The sequence below is a fragment of the Brachyhypopomus gauderio genome, chromosome 6, assembly GCF_052324685.1.
Source record: "Brachyhypopomus gauderio isolate BG-103 chromosome 6, BGAUD_0.2, whole genome shotgun sequence".
NCBI lineage: Eukaryota > Metazoa > Chordata > Actinopteri > Gymnotiformes > Hypopomidae > Brachyhypopomus > Brachyhypopomus gauderio.
In genome coordinates this window covers 492,501-515,955 of record NC_135216.1, presented here as the reverse complement: position 1 = coordinate 515,955, position 23,455 = coordinate 492,501, and the positions used below count along the sequence as shown (strand labels likewise).

At 44.0% G+C, this 23,455-nt stretch overlaps 1 protein-coding gene across 1 annotated transcript; it reads right to left on the bottom strand.

Annotated features, from left to right (window-relative positions):
• Positions 1 to 878: 878 nt before the first annotated feature.
• Positions 879 to 18,394, bottom strand: pip5k1aa (phosphatidylinositol-4-phosphate 5-kinase, type I, alpha, a). The gene is given in 19 exon segments (XM_077007986.1): positions 879 to 3,127; positions 3,659 to 3,748; positions 6,159 to 6,221; positions 6,326 to 6,425; positions 6,719 to 6,922; positions 7,032 to 7,116; positions 7,589 to 7,637; positions 7,825 to 7,908; positions 10,084 to 10,221; positions 10,223 to 10,278; positions 10,514 to 10,813; positions 10,920 to 11,072; positions 11,789 to 11,906; positions 11,999 to 12,129; positions 12,685 to 12,774; positions 12,983 to 13,017; positions 15,056 to 15,100; positions 16,724 to 16,816; positions 18,247 to 18,394. Coding segments are annotated over 18 exon segments (1,812 nt in total). The 5' UTR covers positions 16,770 to 16,816; positions 18,247 to 18,394; the 3' UTR covers positions 879 to 3,102.
• Positions 18,395 to 23,455: the final 5,061 nt, after the last annotated feature.

Below are 23,455 nucleotides of genomic sequence, written 5' to 3'. Positions count from 1 at the left end.
CTGGTGACCGATGTTTGTGGGTTCGATTTCCAGGCTTGAGACCATGACTGAGCAAGGCACCTAACCCCAACTACTCCCCGGGTGCCAGGCTAGGGCTGCCCACCACTCTGGGCATGTGTGCACCAGCCCCCTAGTAATCACTAGTGTGTGTGTTCTAACAGCACAGATTGGTAAAAGGGGGAGGACAAATTTCGATTGTGGTGAAAAAAAAATCACAATTGACAAATATTCCTATAGGGTGTATTGCGTTTCACAATCCAGCACATGATAAAAATGTTTAGGTCATGCACTTTTCTTAAGCTCTGGGAATGGTTGCATCTTAGCAACACAGTGGCTTGGTGGTTAGCACATTTGCCTCTCAGCACTGGGGTCTTGGGTTCAAGTCCCTATCTGAGTGGAGTTTCCATGTTCTCCCCGTGTCTGTGTGCGTTTCCTCCAGTGTCTCTGGTTTCTTCCCATAGTCCAAAGACATGGAGGTTTGGTAAATTGGCATTCCCTGATAAATTCTTCCTGAGTATGTCAATAAAAGCAGTTTTCTGAGTGTCTGTGCATGAATGTGGGTGTGCTTGTATGTCCAGTGGTGGATGGTCTGTCCTCTCTCCCCTTCCTGCACCCCATTCAGTCCCCCAGGGGGCTGTGGATCCCGGTAGAGAGTACGCTGTGTGTGATTGGCTGCTGCTTCTCGCCGGTGTGTGATTGGTAGTGTAAGAGTTGTACCTGTGTGTTACAATTGTAAAAGCGACCTTGGGTATCTAGAAAGGCTCTATATAAATTTAACATCATTCATTTTCTCAACTAAAATACAATTAAGATATCATACACACCTTTTCTTTCTATTCAATTAACATAAGATTAAGTTATGACATGAAGCCAATAAACAAGGTTTTCCCTCCTTTCTTTAATGAATTCATCTGAGTACAACATGGTAAATCCAGCCTGTTCAAAAAGTACTACAAAAACATAGTTGCAACTATACAAAGTAGCCGATTTCATACAATCTTTATGACAGAAGGCAAAATTACATATAGGACAATCTGATTCAAAGGATGGACATCTGCATGATTATATTGGAGTGATGCAAATACAGACTACTTAAGGTTTTTCAGCAGTATCCGAGTGTCTTAGCCTGAAACGTGACTATTAAAGGAACACCAAGAGACACAGACGTCTGGTTGTGTTATTAAAGGAAGACTAAGAGATGTCTGGTTGTGTTATTAAAGGAAGATGTCTGGTTGTGGTTTTAAAGGAAGACTAAGATGTCTGGTTCATCCACCCTCGCATCACTGATTTCTATTAATTTGTTTACTTCTCGCAGATATCACCAGGAAACAGTTTCTTTTTCTGTATTGCATAGACCCCCGGGCATAAGACATTTAGAAACAGAAGATGAAGAAATAAATTACATATATAGCTCAATAAATAGTCATTTGGAAAAGCTTGGTTGCAGTACCTGTCTTAACCACAGCTGTGACAATGAGCTTTTAGGATCCAGCAAAACTAGTAGTTGAACATATTTGTTGTAATACTGGTAGTCATGTTTTATTTAAAATACTTTTCTATTTAATTGTTAATACATTTTTAATTCAGATTCACGTATATATTTACATAAGGCACTGCAAGTTAAAATGTAGTAATGTGGGAAGTTTGCTAAATGTAATTTTGCATTGTGGCATAGCACTTCTAGTCTCTGAGCCCAGATCAGTAAGGAAGGCATCCCCAAATACTGTATAGTGAGTGTGAACCATTTGGTACTGGGGACTATGACATCGCAATTCACACAAAAGCAAACCACGGCTACAACCCAAACCTCTCAGCTGTAATAGTTGGGGTTTAACCTTTTTAGACTTTTTTGTGCCAACATTAAAAGTCTGCACTGGGTACTGCCCACTTTAGTGTTCACACAGACCTTCATTACGTGGTTGTCCCAAACTAATCAGGAAATGTTTAACCCCACCCATTTGTTTTTGGCCTGCTTAATTGTATCATCCAGGCAAATAGCGCAATTTTTTTTAGTAATGCTAAATGTGAAATATTGAGTTAGATTTGAAAAGGTCAGTAAAGTTTACAGTATGCATATTCAATCACATTTCCCCTTTACATTTCAGTTAACAAGAACACTCCCTCAAACACTTTTTTGTTGTTTTGCATAAAATGATCATAAATACAAAGCTGAAGCAGAATACCAGCAAAGCATTCAACTTATAATAACTATTAAAGTGTATACCATACATACTGCAGTAGCAAGCTGACAGACACTGGAATGAGACATGTGACATCGTTATGACGCCACATCAAACACTTCTCCTCTTTACACATCTTTTCAGCATGTCTGGGAATGATTAGAGATCTTTGCAAATCTTGTGCACTTAAAACTCTCCTAAAACAATGCTACTCTGAGCTTACTGAGCTAGCTAAATTTAGCTCACTAAAATCTGGCAAATCCAGACTGGCAAAACTGTCTGAGGCAACTAGCGAGCTACCAACTGCTGCAACCTTACATCTAGCTCTACAATTACATTTAATACTAAACAAAACACACTAAAACATAGCTGATCGAGATGCTGATGTAAAAAAAAGTTAAGCTCTTCAAAACTTCTGGGGCATGTCTGGGGCATGTCTGGGGCAACTGCCCTCACTTACTCAGACTTGTGCGAGATGCGCAACACAGAACTGTAGTCTATGTTTTTCAGCATTGATTTGTTTGGCTCAGAGGTAAACAAGGAATAGTTATTAAAAAAGTATTAAGGTCCACGTGAAGAGTTTCACTAAGGATTGTTTCAAAGACATAAAAAATATCCATGTTTTTGTGAGCTGGTGTTCTGGGAATTCTTTCATAATGAAGGCACTGTTCTGTTTTAAGGCTGTAAGAATACAGCAGTTTTGGAGTGGCGGACACAAAAGAGCAGCATCTTTCTGTTGACAAAACCTCTTCAGCAGTGATTCTGGAGTAGTCATGCATGAGACGGTCCTTTGTGTGGTTCACCCTTTCGAAGTCTCTCCTTTCCACTTCCTGTTCCATCTCTGCAGGATGGAGTACTCTGTGCGTCCACATGTCTTTGGCTTTATTTCCCCCCCAACTTCCTACTCGTTTGACTTCCCTACTCAAGCCGTCATCTGTCTGTCCTCACTGCACCAGACAGCAAAATTAACACAAATTGAAATAAACATATTTTTTATAAATAAATATTACATTTCTATTTAACTCTGACATTTGAGGTGCACTATATGTGATTGTCAGCCAGCTAGTGCTAGCAGGCATGCTCTGATGCCTTGATGAATGTGTCGATAGTTCTTACCATTCACATTCTTTTGAAGGGTCTCATTCATTTTGGAAAGGGGTAATAGAAATACACAAAGCCAACAGGCATCCAGCGAACAAAGGTAAATGCTGTCAGTTAACATGGCCCATCAGGGCTTTGCTTTCATGCAGGTCACAACTGGGAACTGGCATTAGTCAGTTCTGCAGTTCTATTTCCCATGGGGGAACAGAGCCTCAGAGCTTCTGAACACTAGTTGTTTGCCTTTATTCTGAAGAAGGGAACTACACAGCTGAGAAAACTGACTATTTCTGTTCTGGGAATGAAGGGTCCACTTAATTACTGGACACAGAAAAAGGAAAAACAAAATGAAAAAGCCCAACCGCAAAAGCCCAGCTTACTTTTCCATTATACTTGTATTACAGTTGTCGACCTGGGCAATGACTTCACTGAGAGAGACGACATCCGCACTGTCCTCCACCGACGCGGTGCTTGGAAGGAAAGATGTAGATGAACGGTCAGTGAGGGAATGTGCTGGTGTTGAGTGAGTGTGTGGAGCGGGAGTGTGTAGAGGCAGCGTGTGTGTGGAGCGGGAGTGTGTAGAGGCAGCGTGTGTGTGGAGCGGGAGTGTGTAGAGGCAGCGTGTGTGTGGAGCGGGAGTGTGTAGAGGCAGCGTGTGTGTGGAGCGGGAGTGTAGAGGCAGCGTGTGTGTGGAGCGGGAGTGTGTAGAGGCAGCGTGTGTGTGGAGCGGGAGTGTGCAGAGGCAGCGTGTGTGTGGAGCGGGAGTGTGCAGAGGCAGCAGCGTGTGTGTGGAGTGAGAGTGTGTAGAGGCAGCGTGTGTGTGGAGTGAGAGTGTGTAGAGGCAGCGTGTGTGTGGAGCGGGAGTGTGCAGAGGCAGCGTGTGTGTGGAGCGGGAGTGTGCAGAGGCAGCAGCGTGTGTGTGGAGAGGGAGTGTGCAGAGGCAGCAGCGTGTGTGTGGAGTGAGAGTGTGTAGAGGCAGCGTGTGTGTGGAGTGAGAGTGTGTAGAGGCAGCGTGTATGTGGAGTGGGAGTGTGTAGAGGCAGCGTGTATGTGGAGTGGGAGTGTGCAGAGGCAGCGTGTGTGGAGTGGGAGTGTGCAGAGGCAGCGTGTGTGTGGAGTGTGAGTGTGCAGAGGCAGCGTGTGTGTGGAGAGGGAGTGTGTAGAGGCAGCGTGTGTGTGGAGTGTGAGTGTGTAGAGGCAGCGTGTGTGTGGAGTGGGAGTGTGTAGAGGCAGCGTGTGTGTGGAGTGAGAGTGTGTAGAGGCAGCAGCGTGTGTGTGGAGTGAGAGTGTGTAGAGGCAGCAGCGTGTGTGTGGAGTGAGAGTGTGTAGAGGCAGCAGCGTGTGTGTGGAGTGAGAGTGTGTAGAGGCAGCAGCGTGTGTGTGGAGTGAGAGTGTGTAGAGGCAGCGTGTGTGTGGAGTGAGAGTGTGTAGAGGCAGCAGCGTGTGTGTGGAGTGAGAGTGTGTAGAGGCAGCGTGTGTGTGGAGTGGGAGTGTGTAGAGGCAGCGTGTGTGTGAAGTGGGAGTGTGTAGAGGCAGCGTGTGTGTGAAGTGGGAGTGTGTAGAGGCAGCGTGTATGTGGAGTGGGAGTGTGTAGAGGCAGCGTGTGTGTGGAGTGGGAGTGTGTAGAGGCAGCGTGTGTGTGGAGAGGGAGTGTGCAGAGGCAGCGTGTGTGTGGAGTGTGAGTGTGTAGAGGCAGCGTGTGTGTGGAGCGGGAGTGTGTAGAGGCAGCGTGTGTGTGGAGCGGGAGTGTGTAGAGGCAGCGTGTGTGTGGAGCGGGAGTGTGTAGAGGCAGCGTGTATGTGGAGTGGGAGTGTGTAGAGGCAGCGTGTGTGTGGAGTGGGAGTGTGTAGAGCCCCCATACTCAAATAGCGGCCCGCAGGCCACATCCGGCCGCGGGCTATCTATTTCTGGCCCGCGAGCTGTTTTGAAAAGTGTTTTTTTTTTTTAGGAATCTTTTTTTTCAATCGTGCTATCCGCTCTTATTTTGAAATCGCGCACCGCGATCTCAAGACGATGCCGGGGATTGCCTTTATGGCAACAACAAACAGGTAGCAGACGCCCAAATGCGTTCACCCCCCCCGTCGACAGTTTACGTTCGCCACCTCCCCCCCCCCCCCCCCCCCCCCCCCGTAACCGGCCCTTCAGTGATTGAAAAAATAAAATGTGGCCCGTCATCATTTCTATTTGAGTACCCCTGGTGTAGAGGCAGCGTGTGTGTGGAGTGGGAGTGTGTAGAGGCAGCGTGTGTGTGGAGTGGGAGTGTGTAGAGGCAGCGTGTGTGTGGAGTGGGAGTGTGTAGAGGCAGCGTGTGTGTGGAGTGAGAGTGTGTAGAGGCAGCGTGTGTGGAGTGGGAGTGTGTAGAGGCAGCGTGTGTGTGGAGTGGGAGTGTTTAGAGGCAGCGTGTGTGTGGAGTGGGAGTGTGTAGAGGCAGCAGCGTGTGTGTAAAGTGGGAGTGTGTAGAGGCAGCAGCGTGTGTGTGGAGTGAGAGTGTGTAGAGGCAGTGTGTGTGTGGAGTGGGAGTGTTTAGAGGCAGCGTGTGTGTGGAGTGGGAGTGTGTAGAGGCAGCAGCGTGTGTGTAAAGTGGGAGTGTGTAGAGGCAGCAGCGTGTGTGTGGAGTGAGAGTGTGTAGAGGCAGTGTGTGTGTGGAGTGAGAGTGTGTAGAGGCAGTGTGTGTGTGTGGAGTGAGAGTGTGTAGAGGCAGTGTGTGTGTGGAGTGAGAGTGTGTAGAGGCAGCAGCGTGTGTGTGGAGTGAGAGTGTGTAGAGGCAGTGTGTGTGTGGAGTGAGAGTGTGTAGAGGCAGTGTGTGTGTGGAGTGAGAGTGTGTAGAGGCAGCGTGTGTGGAGCTTCTGAAGCAGCTGGAGACCTGACTGCACCGCTCACCTGTTTGATACTCCAGACTCCAGTCTGCTGTGATCTGCATCAGGAGGATTCTGCTCCTCCACTCTGAAAAACAGCACGAGATGCTGCAGGTTTGTTTCTGAGAGCCATGCGAGGCACGGCACACATGTGCCCACCCACAGAACCCCACGCACCAAACACCCACCCACCTTGAGGACTGTGCTTCAGACGCAGACTTCTGGGGCGTGGTCTCGAAAGAGCCGCTTATGACGTCATCTTGGGGGAGCAGATCGGGGCGAGCTGGCACATCTAGAAGAAAGACCACACAACTATTTACAAATATGCAGCTCATCTCAGCGTTTAATCATAAAGACACGGCTCAGCATTTAATGAAGACAAGATGCAGCTCTGCTCAGGGTTCATAAGCTGGGCGTCACGCCCCATTACCAGCTGCACCTGATGCACACCGAGGAGAGCAACACCAACAGCACTAATCAATGTAACAACACAACATTATCTATGACCAACATTCCTCATTTAAATGCACCATATTATTAAAAGCTAGCCGGTGTCAGTGGATGTTCAGGTTCAGCAGTACTGACCTCTGTCTTCAGGTGCGTCTGACTGGAAGGAGAGGGCCACGGCGCTGGTGCCGGGGAGGTGGTCCGGGTCACGGCCGTGGGCGGGCGGCCTGGCCTCGGGTGGGCTCGGTTCTGCTGCTTGGAGCGGTCCCGACGTCGCAGCGTTGGCCTTGCGCACTCCGACAGACACGCCTCCTCGAACCTTCTTCGAAGGAGATGTCTTCACTAGCCAGGTGCCAAGACACAGGAAACTCTCGGTTAGGTTTTTTTCAGCTGAAGCTTTGCATTGTAGGCCAAGTGGTGCGTTTGTTAATGCTGCAGGGTTCGGACTTACATGACGCCTTCTTGAAGACCGTGCTGCACATGAACTTCTGGAAGCGATCAGCGTAAAAGCCAGGCCTGTGCACCGACACGGTGTCCTGAAGAACAAAATTATGTAAACGAGCTATCCACACACGTTAAATGAATGACACCTTTGCTGCCATCAAAAGCCAGCACAATTTACTTTTATGAATGCATTTTGCAAGCATCAACATTACCATTAAAGTGCATCGGTAAACCCAAATTCCTGTTACTAGTCATGTTGTGCTTGTTGCCAAGAGTAACGGCACATTACTAATACCAGTGTGGCCAAGCCAACGTATGATTGTTACCTAGCTAATATTCCCAGACAACAGCTAAAATAAATAAGTTTTGCTGCTTAATCACTCAAAGCAATTACTGATTACTTTATGAATGTAAAGGTTTGACACAGAAGTCAATATTGATGATCTACTGATGTCTTTAAGCTGTTTTTAAATGATGCATTCAATACTTTGAAAAGCTTGACATGCTAATCAAATTGGAGTGAGTTTCATGCAGGACCCATATGTGAAGTAGTGAGACTCTCACCCCGTCATGGACCAAGGACTTCCAGGAGTGTTCCAGCTTCTTCACCAACCTACACACACACACACACACACACACACACACACACACACACACACACACACACACACACACACACACACACACACACACACACACACACACACACAAACAAGGATCCTTCACAAGCCTCACAGAAATACACACAAGTCACTTGATTATTAAGGAGCAAAAGTGCAGCCCTCTCTGAACTCTGGTACCTGTAGGACTGCAGGATGTCAATGATGCCAATAAAGATCAGTAACCTCTCCCCCTTCGAGTTACGCGCTGGAATACCTCCCATACTGCAGTGAAACACACACATACACATACACACACACACACACACACACACACGCACAAAGGTTGGCTAAATTATAGTATATAGTAACAAATAGCTGGAAACACATTTGGCACATGTTTAAACTTGCAAGTCATCAAAAACACATTCACAATATCGATCAGTGAGCAACAAAAGCCATCTTTGTTGTAGGCAACAAAAGTGAACAAAGGTACACACACAACTTTAAGACAACCAACAAAGCAAAACATAAGAGAAAAAATTCAAATGCAAAATGACTGGTGACAAAATACCACAACCATTCAGAATGTGGGTCTGTTAATAACTCAGAAGACCACCCACAGTATATTTTTAAATAACTCATCTACACATCTTTAGTCAGTATTAGCATATTTGTGTGTAAGGTTAGTATAAGCATCACTTGCATGTAGGCATGGTAGTGTGGACTGCATGTGCATGTGGACGCTACACCCTCACCTCTCACTGGACTGTAGTGGACTCTCACTACACCCTCACCTCTCGATAGACTGTGGTGTACTCTCACCTCTCACTGGACTGTGGTGGACTCACTGCACCCTCACCTCTCACTGGACTGTGGTGGACTCTCACCTCTCACTGGACTGTGGTGGACTCTCACTGCACCCTCACCTCTCACTGGACTGTGGTGGACTCTCACTACACCCTCACCTCTCACTAGACTGTGGTGTACTCTCACCTCTCACTGGACTGTGGTGGACTCACTGCACCCTCACCTCTCACTGGACTGTGGTGGACTCTCACCTCTCACTGGACTGTGGTGGACTCTCACCTCTCACTGGACTGTGGTGGACTCACTGCACCCTCACCTCTCACTGGACTGTAGTGGACTCTCACTGCACCCTCACCTCTCACTGGACTGTAGTGGACTCTCACTGCACCCTCACCTCTCACTGGACTGTGGTGGACTCACTGCACCCTCACCTCTCACTGGACTGTGGTGGACTCTCACCTCTCACTGGACTGTGGTGGACTCTCACTGAACCCTCACCTCTCACTGGACTGTGGTGGACTCTCACTGCACCCTCACCTCTCACTGGACTGTGGTGGACTCTCACCTCTCACTGGACTGTGGTGGACTCTCACTGCACCCTCACCTCTCACTGGACTGTGGTGGACTCTCACTGCACACTCACCTCTCACTGGACTGTGGTGGACTCTCACTGCACCCTCACCGGACTGTGGTGGACTCTCACCTCTCACTGGACTGTGGTGGACTCTCACCTCTCACTGGACTGTGGTGGACTCTCACTGAACCCTCACCTCTCACTGGACTGTGGTGGACTCTCACTGAACCCTCACCTCTCACTGGACTGTGGTGGACTCTCACTGCACCCTCACCTCTCACTGGACTGTGGTGGACTCTCACCTCTCACTGGACTGTGGTGGACTCTCACTGCACCCTCACCTCTCACTGGACTGTGGTGGACTCTCACGGCACCCTCACCTCTCACTGGACTGTGGTGGACTCTCACCTCTCACTGGACTGTGGTGGACTCACTGCACCCTCACCTCTCACTGGACTGTGGTGGACTCTCACTGCACCCTCACCTCTCACTGGACTGTGGTGGACTCTCACTGCACCCTCACTGGACTGTGGTGGACTCTCACCTCTCACTGGACTGTGGTGGACTCTCACCTCTCACTGGACTGTGGTGGACTCTCACCTCTCACTGGACTGTGGTGGACTCTCACCTCTCACTGGACTGTGGTGGACTCTCACCTCTCACTGGACTGTGGTGGACTCTCACTGCACCCTCACCTCTCACTGGACTGTGGTGGACTCTCACTGCACCCTCACCTCTCACTGGACTGTGGTGGACCCTCACCTCTCACTGGACTGTGGTGGACTCTCACTGCACCCTCACCTCTCACTGGACTGTGGTGGACTCTCACTGCACCCTCACCTCTCACTGGACTGTGGTGGACTCTCACCTTTCACTGGACTGTGGTGGACTCACTGCACCCTCACCTCTCACTGGACTGTGGTGGACTCACTGCACCCTCACCTCTCACTGGACTGTGGTGGACTCTCACCTCTCACTGGACTGTGGTGGATTCTCACTGCACCCTCACCTCTCACTGGACTGTGGTGGACTCTCACCTCTCACTGGACTGTGGTGGACTCACACTACACCCTCACCTCTCACTGGACTGTGGTGGACTCTTGCCCTTGGCCTCCCCCTGAATGGCTTCCATGGCCGTGCAGTAGAGGGGCTTCTGGCCCTGAGCTCGTTTCTGATCAGGCAGAGCTGTGGAAGCCTCGTCACCCCGCTCGGCCCATGTTGTGGATCCCAACCAGCAGACTGTAGTCCATGATTTTGAAGCTCTGCAGCAACTGAAGTGCAAACACAGAGTTTACAGGTCAGCCAGGGGCCTAAAGCAGCTGCACAGAGGAACCTGCTGGCTTCCCAGGTCTCCAGAAGAAGTGCTGGGGCAGCTGCTTATTCAGAACGTTGCGTTTAAACTGTGGTTACACGTGTGAACAAGAACCTTCATTACAACAGCAAAACATCCCATTATGGAGTAGTGGTATCCACACACGTGCCCATGCACCCCACCTCCCGCCTCACCAGACAGTCTCGTTGGATGGTTTTGCAGAGGGCGTTGTGGTGCTCACTCTCCAGCAGCAGGCCCTCAGGAATGTCCTCCATGAAGTCGAGATCTTTGTAGGTGGGCAGACTCTTGGTGCGCTCCTTGGGTGAGGCGCGCCGTTTGTACGTGGAGCCCTTCAGGTCGTATTTCGGGTGCATGGGGATGGCACGGGGCAGCAGGTTGTTCATCACCACGATGCGGATGTTTTTACCGGCTGCCTGAACGCAGTAGAGGCCGTAGAACTTGGGCAACAATGTGCGCCTGTTCTGGTTCAGGTTCTGGAACAAGGATCAAGATCAGACCAGAAGAACTTAAGATAATAACAAGAAAAATAAACAAGAATTTATATTAAAACAAATGCACAGACAATATCATATTCCTCACCATAAAGTATCCAGGCAACAGCTTCTGCAGAAACTCTGCTTCTTTGTGCTGGACTGTTTTAATGATGAACTCATCATCACTGGAGACATAGAAGAGGGACCCACTCGCCCCAGAGTTGGACAGCTCGATCAGTGGTTCATTGCAAAGAGAGTACTGCAGAAAACACAAGCACATTCACACAAGTGAATCTGTTAAGAACCAACACCACCACCCTTTTCCCTCCACAGAACCAGTTCTGTATTCAGGTTGCACACAAACATCCGATTGTACATGAATACAAACAAGCGTTTGTGTTTGGTATGGCTGATGTGTTGTTCATTATGAAAAAACAGCCAATATTAATCTTTATTGCAATGTACTAAATACTTAAGGCACATGTTTTATAGTGCAAAGCCTACATGTCCAAGCACAATGTATTATATTACAGGAGCTGCAGTGATGTTTCTGTTAAAATACATTATTTATAACAGACCAAGCTTTGGATGAAGGTGGCAAAGAAAAACCAAGCCAAGACAAACTATTTCCAAAACTTGGGGGCTACATTTTTCCAGTTGTAACCTGCCAAACTTGTTTGTTTCCATAATACATGGCAGGATTATTCTGCCTTGCAAGATGGTGTTTTATAGCAGTATAGAAGATGCAGGAACATTTAATATGAAGATGGTTCTATCTTGGCACCATGTAAACAATGTGTGGTCACAGAGGTAATAATCTCAACATCTAGCAGTCTCTTCACTGAGACATTAAACATTTAAGTTACACTGTCTTCTCGGGTCTTTAATTATTTACCTAAAGGTGTACACTAAGTGTTTTGCATTTACATTTCAAAGAGCAGGCTGCAGAGTAAGACAACTAAAAGGAAACGTTACCAGGTAGTCATCGGGCCGAATCCCAAACATCTCCCTGAAGTAGCGGAAGGCAATTGGAGCATAGGTTTTAAACCTGAAGTCACCATGGTGGTGGCCGGGGGTCAAGTTACTGCCTTCGCTAAGATTAAGAAAGAAAGCAAAGTCTATTAGAGAGAAAGTGGATATTACAGATGTTTGAACGGTTATTCTTTTATACCCACACCCACACACCTGGGGAAGAAAATGCTCTCCACCACTTCAAAGTCCTGCATGAGCACATCCCTCTCTGGCTTCTGGCTCAGGCTGCCCACCGTGTACGTGATGCCCAGCTGGATGGCACCTTTCAGGGCAGACGACGTGGTCTGAGGGCCAAGACAAAGGGAACACACAAAGAATAATGGTGTCAGTTTTCAAAATGTGGTCAGGTGTACTGTTAAACTGTTAGGACTGCTGGAGCAGATATGAATCAAGGCCTGTGGATCATATCTCTCTGCAATCTTCAACATTCCAGCTTCACGTCCCTCAAGGGACTGCATGTTTAGCACCAATTCATGGTGCTACAACAATATTTCCACAAAAGCATATATTTACATTTTTTAAATTGCACAATAAACAGAAGAAAAGTTTAATTAACTGCTTTAAATATAAATGTAAAACTCAAAAATCAATCATACAAGGTTTAAGTGATTTTTACAAAAAAGTCACACGCATGGTTTTCCATTGAAATGACTCAATTAACAACAATTAATGTATTCATTGAATAGTTAAAGAAAAGAAGAAAAAAAGTGTGAAAAAGTATATTAAAGAATGACATTTGTAAGAATACTGCTACTGCTATAAAAACTAACATGCTTAGTTTGCATGGTGCTTCCATAGACAAGTCTTCATAATATGTACATGTACACAGTATTGCTTGCCTTTTTGTATGTAGTTTCCCCTGTGGGGTCAATGCCACGATGTCCAATGGTTCTCTTATTGGTCTGGGATGAACCTGGGGAGCCCAGTCCCTGAGAGATGCAAACGTACAGCAATGATTTGTTGTAAATAATAAATAAAACAATACAATATAAACATGAAATCATTAACAAAAACAGTAGGTTTTAACTTTGGTACAATGGTCAGAAAATGACCATATTTTTCATAACAGTTGATGTGGTAGATGCAAGACTAGAGCTATAAAATAAACTACAGCTGAAACATAAAACGAATTCTTACCTCCAAAGAAGCCATTCTAAAACTTTCAGCAGTTCCTGCATCCATGTAGAAAGAGAAAGGACTGTTACTCCCACTCAGTAAGGGCCACGTCTTGGCTCAAGTTTACAAGTCTCAATTCTGGATTCATAATGTAAAGTCTTCATGATGAGAAACTTCTGAGAAGTGTTTGATTATGCCCTCCAGGTAGGACTCAATATTAACTCAAATTACATTTGTAAATTGTTCAAAGACACCGTTCAAAGACATTAGCTAATTAGTTGTATTGAGCATCTCAGGATGCAAGTCCCCACTAAAAGAGACATGGAGGAAATGTAAACATCCACAACAGACTCCTTGGGTACTAACGTGATATGTGGAAATGTTTCAGAGCTGAGACAAGAGGAAGACATGAGCAGAAAGGTAGAGGCAACATAGCCGATTTTGGAATGCAAAGCATTCATGCAGTCTGGGCAGGATAGGCAAGGCTAGTGTCAGCCACATTACCACCACACTCACAATAACATTTCTTAAGTAGCCGCCTTCACATGCCTCTGTACCAGTCTGCCTACTTTTAGTTGCACAACAGACCCAGTCAGTGCTACTGAAGTGAAATGGCTTTACCATACCTCAAGATGCAAACCTACAAACATGAAATGTACATCTTGACATGTTCCCATTGTTGGCTTCAATTTGTGTCTATTAATTTGACTTGGAATAATTCAAATACTGCAGAGGCCATTACGGTACTCTTTGAAGGCTTAAATAACAAATAATATCCCCCTCAATCCAAAAAATCCCCAAAAACAAAAAAAGTCCATTTAATTCTCAAAATGTACATGCAATCTAAAAAATATTGTAAAAAGTAATGGCAAAAACATGACCAAAGCCATGAAGGAGTTTACCTACCTAATTTAGGCTGTCACTCACTGACTAAATCTCACTAGTTCAGCAGGAGGAAATTCCCACCAGCATATTCATGTGGAGAATATTCAGATTTAAGTCTTCTGAAGACAGACATTACTGGCAACACTCATTATCCTATATAGGTCTAAAAGTAGCCTACATGATTTTGTGTGATAGAAATCTGCAATCTTCTTGCAAGTTCCAAAAATATTGCTATTTAAGTGTTCACAGCCAACATGCCTAACATCATGCCTAACATCACCTAACCAAAACTGGACATCAAACGGAGGCTATACATACCTACAACCATTAACAATCAATCTGACTCATATGTTGACAGGACTGTACAAAAATAAGATTTTTATAAAATTGAATGTGTAAACATTTCCATTATTAGACATGTATTGAGTAGTTATGTTGGAAGTTATAATTTAAAAATTAGAATCAGCATGGTACTCCCAATCGATGGTAAAGGATCAGGTATCCATATAAGCAATTGTTATATTAAAAACAAAAACAAAACAAAACAAAAAACAAAAATACAATAAACAATAAAAGTTCCTGTACTTCACGAACACAAACAAGACAAGAACCTGTCCAACCTGTCGTTTTTGCTAAATTCCTGTCTGTTATTTTTGCAGTATCTTGAAGGAGATGTACATTTATAAACTAATTATATACAGAATTAGAAGCATACCCCTCGAAGCTAAATCAATTGTTAGAGAACGGGGTCTACAGAGATCCTGGCCTCAGAGATTAACCACTGTGGCAGTTTTATGACAACAGTCAATGTAACTCCATGAAACACATCTATATTATTTCCCGTCTTCTTGCTCTCATTGCTCTGTGAGTGAACATTCCAGTACACAACTTACAATAAACCACACATGCTGGTATGAAATACTTACGAATGAGGAAAAGCCTTCTGTGGAAAGAGAACACTCACCCATGGAACATACTGTGGTCTGCAGCCATGTGCAGGACATATGCTCACTGGTGTGGAACTGCAGCATGCACAAGCACCTGGCTTGCGGGCTTTGATACCGACAGCCCCCCCCCCCCCCCCCCCAATGAATCACATCACACACAATAGCAACAACTATGATACTGATGCCCCCAGATAATAATAAAACCTCTAGACTTCAATTACAGAAACACCACAAACACACATGCAAGTACACATGCATGTACCTCTCTTAGGTAATAACATCCTTCTCCAAAACATAGTGTACACACCTGAAAGCCATCAGACCAGTAATAATCACATTCCTAACACTCATACACATAAGTAATACACATAAAGTAATAAAGTAGCCTAATGAATGTATTAGGGGTGCACGATATGGACTAAAATTACGATGTGCGATAACATTGTTGGATATCCCGATATCGATGTGAACCACGATAAATTAAGATTAAAATACAGAGATGTAGTGTCTCTCTGAACAGCAGCACATTAATTAGTTTTTTTTTTTACTGTGTAATGAATCCAGAATAATTCCAAATATTTTGCAGGTTTATTCAACAATAGATTCAATCTAGGTTTATACTTTCACGAGTGACCGTAGCGCGACTCCGCACACCTCGCGTAAACCTCCGCGAACGACGGAAGCGTTTAATCTTGCCGTGTCACATTCTTTGCAGTGTTGTCCGAAACGATATGTAGGCCTAGTAGTATAGAAAAAACACCCCTCAAATACAGGGGAATGAACATTTACCTGACCAATTTTAATGTTGCTTTGTGTATCAGGTTTGAAAAGTGCTGGAATTTAGGCTAAAGTACTTGAAATTGTAACTACTTCGTTTCACAACAAATATCTGTCTGACTGAACAGTTCTCTTGTAATTACATTAACAAATACGAGCCTCTTGTAATTCCAGGACGAAACATGAAAGAACGTGAAGACGTTAAGATTGGGCGTTTTGAAAATATACAACCATTAAATAATGTGATAAAAAAAGCGAATTATTTCGAATCATTTAGAGTACAGTATATGTATAAATATTTAACTCAATTAAGTTTAACGAGCTGGGAATTATTGAAATGGACCTTGAAAGTGACGTACAAGTGCTTTAATTCCACCTTGTATAGGTGTATGAACCCGGTAAACATGACTGTTCTCATTGCGCTGAGACGCGGCGCGCGAGAACTTACAAAATTCGAGAGGTGCACGACCTCGTGAATCGACAGCGCGCGAGACCATCGCGCACGGGCGAAGCCACCGTGATTACGTTATTTTCACCTTGCGGACCCTCGCGCTGCATCAAGTGTAAACCAGGCTTAAACCAAATCGCGTGTCTGATGAGCGTGTTCACCTCACTCTGCCTCTTGCGTCACGTGATCATAGTCTGCAGCGCGAATAGCTCCCTCTATTGCTGGACGAGGATAATGCAATTTGAGTTTGCTGTTATTCAAGGAGTTATCGTGGCTCTTTCGATGTGTTTATCGTGAAACTTCACATCGCGATAACGATAAAAATACGATTCATCGTGCAGCCCTAGAATGTATTGTAAATAAATGAGATAGGCAGGAAAGCGATACAGGAATTTGTGACTGAATACAGCTTTCACCTGCCTAGCTAATAACAGCCGTACTTTGAAACACAATACCTTCCCCTAGATGAAGTAAAGTGTACATTTCTTACTTCTCCATTTAAATTAAGTCATACGTGACTGGATAGTTGATTTCATTCTGACTAATTTTGAAAAGTAGAAAGAGGCATGAAAAAACATGGAAAGGCAACATTGCTGTGGTCGTATTCCGTGTGCCAAAATACAAAGCAAAAAAGAAAAATGTGAGCTTTGTTACAGTTGCAGCATCATAAATCAGCAAAATATATAGAAATGAATCAGTTCATACCAGTGGAGTTCATCCGCTCCACGGACACTGGACATGCCGCAGCCATTTGATGGATGAAGTTTCATAGATTCGGGTCACTTTCACTTACAAAGTCTAGAAAGAAGCATAAGGAAGGCACAGGAAGACGTTTTAAAATCAGGGTTACAATCAATACAACAGCTAGCTAGTATTTCTGCTAGCTGTATCCGAAACATTAGTGTCATTAGTTGTGTGCAAGACGACAACCTATAAAACGTCCAAATGTGATGTTGATATTGTGATATTGATATCTGGGTCCAAATGAGATGAGCTCAGCGAGTTAGTACCAACAGCTGGATAACCAGAGAAACCAGACTACGCTCGTTAATCTAGCGATAACTAGCCATGTTATCAGACAGTGTTAGATCGGACTCCTTACAAGTTCTAGTATCACCACTGTCATGACTATCAGACATATTACTAAGTATTGTGGAGACTGTGGTTGACCACAGGCGATCACAGCCACTTTACTAAATCATGTTCTGAGATTTTCTAGCTGATTCAAACGACACCGAAAACTTCACTGCGACATTATGCGGGTAATCTAGTTAATCAGACAGGTCAGTCATCTAATCGGACAGGTCAGTGACCTAATCGGACAGGTCAGTCACCTAATCGGATGGTCAACGGCGTGATGAGGTTGGTTAGTTAACCAAACTATCGGACTGTCTGATCAATATTCAGCTACTTTATCAGATTGTTTCTCACAGTTGTTAGTTCAACAGACACGACGTGGTGTGGCAGCGAGGTACACAAATTACAATTACCAGACGGACACATAAACTAAATGACCCCGGCTGTACTAAATATACTACATTTATACACTAAAACGACCACTGCTGTACTAAATATACTACATTATACACTAAATGACCCCGGCTGTAGTAAATATACTACATGATACACTAAATGACCACGGCTGTAGTAAATATACTACATTATACACTAATGACCCCGGCTGTAGTAAATATACTACATTATACACTAAATGACCACGGCTGTAGTAAATATACTACATTATACACTAAATGACCACGGCTGTAGTAAATATACTACATTATACACTAAATGACCACGGCTGTAGTAAATATACTACGATACACTAAATGACCACGGCTGTAGTAAATATACTACATTATACACTAAATGACCACGGCTGTAGTAAATATACTACATGATACACTAAATGACCACGGTTGTAGTAAATATACTACATGATACACTAAATGACCACGGCTGTAGTAAATATACTACATTATACACTAAATGACCACGGCTGTAGTAAATATACTACATTTATACACTAAATGACCACGGCTGTAGTAAATATACTACATTTATACACTAAATGACCACGGCTGTAGTAAATATACTACATTTATACACTAAATGACCACGGCTGTAGTAAATATACTACATTATACACTAAATGACCGGCTAGTTGTGTAACACGCAGCTAGGCGAATGTAACTCCAGATCAGTTAGCGAGCTGCTAACCTCCTTACATGTGTTGACAGATCACTTGTTGACTCAACTAAATGAGTCCAGTAGTCAAAGTCCACATTGAACTCTTCGTTATAGCTAAATATTATAAGGTTAACAATGCGGGCACATACATTTTTCTAAATGATATTATAAGTTATCCTGTCCAAGTTCCGGCGAAATCTCAGAGAGTCTTTTCCGTGTACTTCCTTCTCTAGCGCGAATCCTGCCAACCTGCCTGTGAAATGGCGGAAGTGACGATATTGAGATTTATTATTTATTTTATTGTGATCAAATTGTTTTAGTTTCCCACGTGCTTATTAAAGGGTCGGTTATCGGTTATAAATCTATAAGTGAGTCACGATGAGGTAGTTAATGATCTAATATTTTATATAATTATCTAATATTGTATACCGGTCGCTCCTCCCCCATGGATCGCCACCTTATCGTGGTGGAGGGGTTTGCCTATGATCCTAGCTAGGTTGTCGGGTCATTTCCCCCGGTAAGGTCTCCCCAGGCAAATTGGTCCTCCTAGGTGATGGGCCAGACAAAGACTGATCCAAAATGGACACCTATGAGATTGACTAATAGCAGGTGGCATGAGAAATGAGGCACAGCCACAGTCTCCCTATTCCAGGCTCAGTACTCCACTTCGCCACTTCACACAAGACCGCTTTCACATCTTCTGAATATCAGCATTACAACCTCACCTTTAGAACCTTCTCCACACCTGCCTCGGTGGCTTCCCTATGCAGAAGTGCCCCACACCCAGGGCTTAATTTGAGCCGGTGTTACACCGAATTCTGCGACCGTCGAATTCTGTGACCGCAGAGGGCGCTATTTCGCAGTTTCAGTTAGTTTCAGTTCACAGGCACGAGCGCATTACGAATGCTGCGTAAGCTACGCCGACGCGCTTTCTTTTCTCGTTTTGCTGCTGTCCACGAGCCAAAATATGAGAGATGCGTGTATTTACATTTTATGTCGTCTGTTAACAAGAATGTTTCATTACAACATTTTTACACGTGACGACAGGAGTAGCCTAAAGTCAGCCAATACATACGCCTGACAATAGCAAACTTTTCATAAGTTATGTAAGCTGCTGTCATTTGGACCTCATTCCGAATGGTAATTATACACTTCTGAATAAAATGTTTAAATATAGTGTAAAAATGTTGTAATGAAACATTCTTGTTAACAGACGACATAAAATGTAAATACACGCATCTCATATTTTGGCTCGTGGACAGCAGCAAAACGAGAAATGAAAGCGCGTCGGCGTAGCTTACGCAGCATTCGTAAAGCGCTCGTGCCTGTGAACTGAAACTAACTGAAACTGCGAAATAGCGCCCTCTGCGGTCACAAAATTCGACGGTCGCAGAATTCGGTGTAACACCGGATCCTGTCGGAACAGGATCCGGGAACTGTTTAATTTTGAAGCGTGCGTTCCGGTAACTGTCTGCCTCGATCCGGTAACATTTAATGTTGTCCGCTGGGTTGCCAACTCTCACGGATTGCGTGAGTTACTAGTTCGCTAGCTCTGGCGCCAACCACCGGCGATATAACACTCAATCTGTGTCCATTTTACGTTCGCCAACGCCCCCCCCCCCCACCCCAAAGCAAAGGCAGCAGAATACAAGAATAAACATTGGTGTCTCCAACATATACTGATGAGGCACTGATGAGGTGTCAGATGCTGAAGTTGCGTGTTTTCTGCTGGGCAGGTCATTTTGTGTTTCAATGTAAATGCAATTTGTTGTTTTACAGCTTAAGCTCAAACTTGTCCAGGGTAAATTGCTACCAGGATTTAACATTTATACTAGAATTTATCTTTGTGATGTTATTGAGAATTGCCTATGTTGCTAATAAAAGTGTAATGCTAAAAATAAACGTTATACCATAAGTCTATAACTTTAATGTTATCTTATATATAATATAAGCCCTGTTAATAAATATAAACCCTGTTAATGCTATAACAATAATATTCACTGTCTTTTGTGGAAACTATAACCTGTAGCTTTATTTCGTGTGACATAACTACTTTTAGAAATAGCTGAACCCCTCACGCCGGCCATTTTCTCTACTACACATTTAAGGATGAGGGAGGGGGTTCTCAGCTGGTTGCAAGTTGCATCCTGACCAGTAGATGTCGCTAATCTTACGCACCCTTGAAGGAAGGGGACAAATCTATGGGGAACTGGTAAGAAATACTGGGGCAGAGAATATTTTATTCATATTCTGAAAGTATACATTTAATGCCTCATAGTTTGTCTAATAATTAATAGTTAAAATTATTGCTCCTGCAAAACTGCTATTGTTTGTAGAGTGTTCTCTGAGGATTACTTCTCTCTGGACCTGAAAAGAACCAACTCACTGTGTAATCTTCCAGTGTCTTGGTTATTGTGAGCATTCACACTGAACATTTCAGTGGCTCAAATGACATTCTGAGAAACTGGGCAGGTAGTATTTAAATATAAGCAACCTGAAAATGAGTTTGTGTGTGAGTGTGAACCTGTAAGTGTAGGTGATCATGTGTGTGTATGTGAGCATGTGTGTGAGGGGGTGAGCATGTGTGAGTGTGTGAGTGTCAGGGCTGGGTCCAGGACCGTCCCTCCTGTCGCCAACAGAGGGCGTGCTCTGCCCACTCCAACCAGGGCTGGGTCCAGGACCGTCCCTCCTGTCGCCACTAGGAGGAGTGCACGCCTTCACGACCTAACGAGACGCAATCAGCAGTAAGGACCTGCAGCTGTGCCTTCCCCTATTTAACAGGCACAGTTGCAGTGCCTCACTGCTGAGTTGTTTGTTGCCTCTCGCACGTACTGCCAGCCGGTATTCTTCAAATCTTTCGTACTTTGGTCTCTCGTTTTTTCCCCTGGTCCCTTTGAGTCTCTCTCCTGCGCCCTTCCTGGCCTACCTCAAGTTTTCCCTCGCTGTACCCTTCCTGTACCATTTCATTATTTTGTTCATTTGTGCTCTAGTTCTTACCGACACGTTGAGTTATTGCCTCCGTGTGTTTTTGGTTCTCAGGTTTCATTATTTTGTTCGTTTGCGCTCCAGTTTTTACCGACACGTTGAGTTATTGCCTCCGTGTGTTTTTGGTTCTCAGGTTTCATTATTTTGTTCGTTTGTGCTCCAGTTCTTACCGACACGTTGAGTTGTTACCTCCGTGTGTTTTCAGTTTGGTTTTTCAGAGACTTTTCTCTGTTTTTATTTTCTGCGTTTCCCGCTCCTCGCGGAGGTCTCAGTTCGCTATCTGTGCTTTTGAGTTTGCTCCTGAGTCCATCAAACAAAAACCCCGTGGGTCCTCTGTACCCTGAGGACCCTCGTTACAGTGAGTATGTGTGTGAGTGTGAGCATTTGAATGCATGCGTGTGTTTGTGAGCATGTGCAGTGAGTTGGAGGAAAATGAGCAAATAACATTTTTTACATTTTGTATGGAACCATGTGTGTGTTGATTCGGTTATGCTCCAATACCAAGTGTCATGGATCAGGCAGTTTTATGTATTTTTACATGAATCCTACTATCAATGTGGGCTTCAATCTTTATTACTTTGTATTGTTTTATTATTTTGGGTTTTGAAATTTGTCAGGAACACTAGAAGGCACTGATTTTACAGATTAATTTGTCTGATGACTTGAATAAAAAGTATTGTCTACATTATAACAACTTACAATAGGCTGCAGCAGATCAAAATAGAGCAGCTCATGAATCATGTAATCGGAGGTGTTTTACCCGCCCTGTGAGTTAAAATGAACGAATAAGCACATTAGCTTTGATCATATGGCCCGAGTGACCTTGGTCAAGTGGCTGATAGCATTTGACTAGTGCATCCAGACACTAAATCTAAGAGGCAGTGGTTAAAAGAGCTGCTACCTGTAGGCTACCATATATGGTATGTGTAATATGACGTGTATATATATGTGTAATGTGACGACACGACACTGAAGCAGCAGGAGGAGGCGGGAGGCGGTTACATTTTTAATGGTCACGACACCAAAACAGAACAAAAATGCTTCACTTGATAAAAGCTCACCTAAAGCCAAGAACAGAAGAATGATGCTAAACACAGAAGGAAGCGCAAATAAAGTCCTCAGGCGTCGTCTTTGGTGATACTCAGCGCTGGACGACGAAACCTGTGCAGGCTTTAGAGACAGAGACAATGTGCTGCAGGTGTAAAGGGTAAATGAGAGGCGTGTCAGTATGTGGATGATTACGAACGGGGGAGATTTCTAGCAGTGACGTGATGTAATGTGGGCGTCTCCCCTGTGTTCGGAGCCCGGCCTACATTGACATCTAATAGAGGTCTAATTGATGGATATAGATATGCTTTCTGTTCCCATAAAAGACTGCTTATTCATTTATGTCCCAAAATACTTTCAAAAGCAAACTATGCTAATGCAACAAATAGTTGTTGATTTTTTAATAATATTTTTTCATAAAATGTAATTTAGCTACATTTATTTATTTGTAAAACATAATAGTACCTCTTTTAGAATTTGTGTGTTAGCCATCGTTACCCAATTTCCTTGTCATGATGCATCGATATATTAATTCCTAAAACATATTGAGTAGGCTATTGAATCATCAGACAACATGTGTCTGGGAACAGCTTAAGAGGAGTGTCTTGACTATTGTTTTATGTAATAGTTATTTCATTTTTACATTACATAGCACTGTTTAATGTTAGGAAAACCAGTGTTCTTTAATTCTGGCTGCTAGTTGAAGTCACATGATAAGGGTCACAGATTAATACAGCCATCTTAGATGTAAGCTACATGTATTCATGATGAAGTGAAATTTTTTTGTGCAGTTAAACGTCATTGTTTTTGAGTAGAGTTCTGTGTATTAAACTTTAGGACACTGATGAGCGGAATATTTAATCAAATTTGTTGAGTTAATAGTAAAGTTAGATGACATACCACATTCTGTGTGGACACCATATGGAAATTAATTTTGCTTTATACAGTTTTTATGATGAAGGCTTATTAATTTATTTTGCTACTGAAAATCTGTTTGCAGTTTCACAATAATATTTTAAGAGTTTTGATAAAATAAACACAGAAAACATAGAAATGCCTTTGGTTCTGCTCTTTAGCTATTCATATTGAGTTAAACTACACACAATAAGGACAGAAAAAATGAAGAAAATGCATCACAGTGCACAGGAACAGATGTGAAGCATTCATGTACACCTGTTGTTCTTCCTTACATTGACCTTGTGTTCTAGTAGAAGT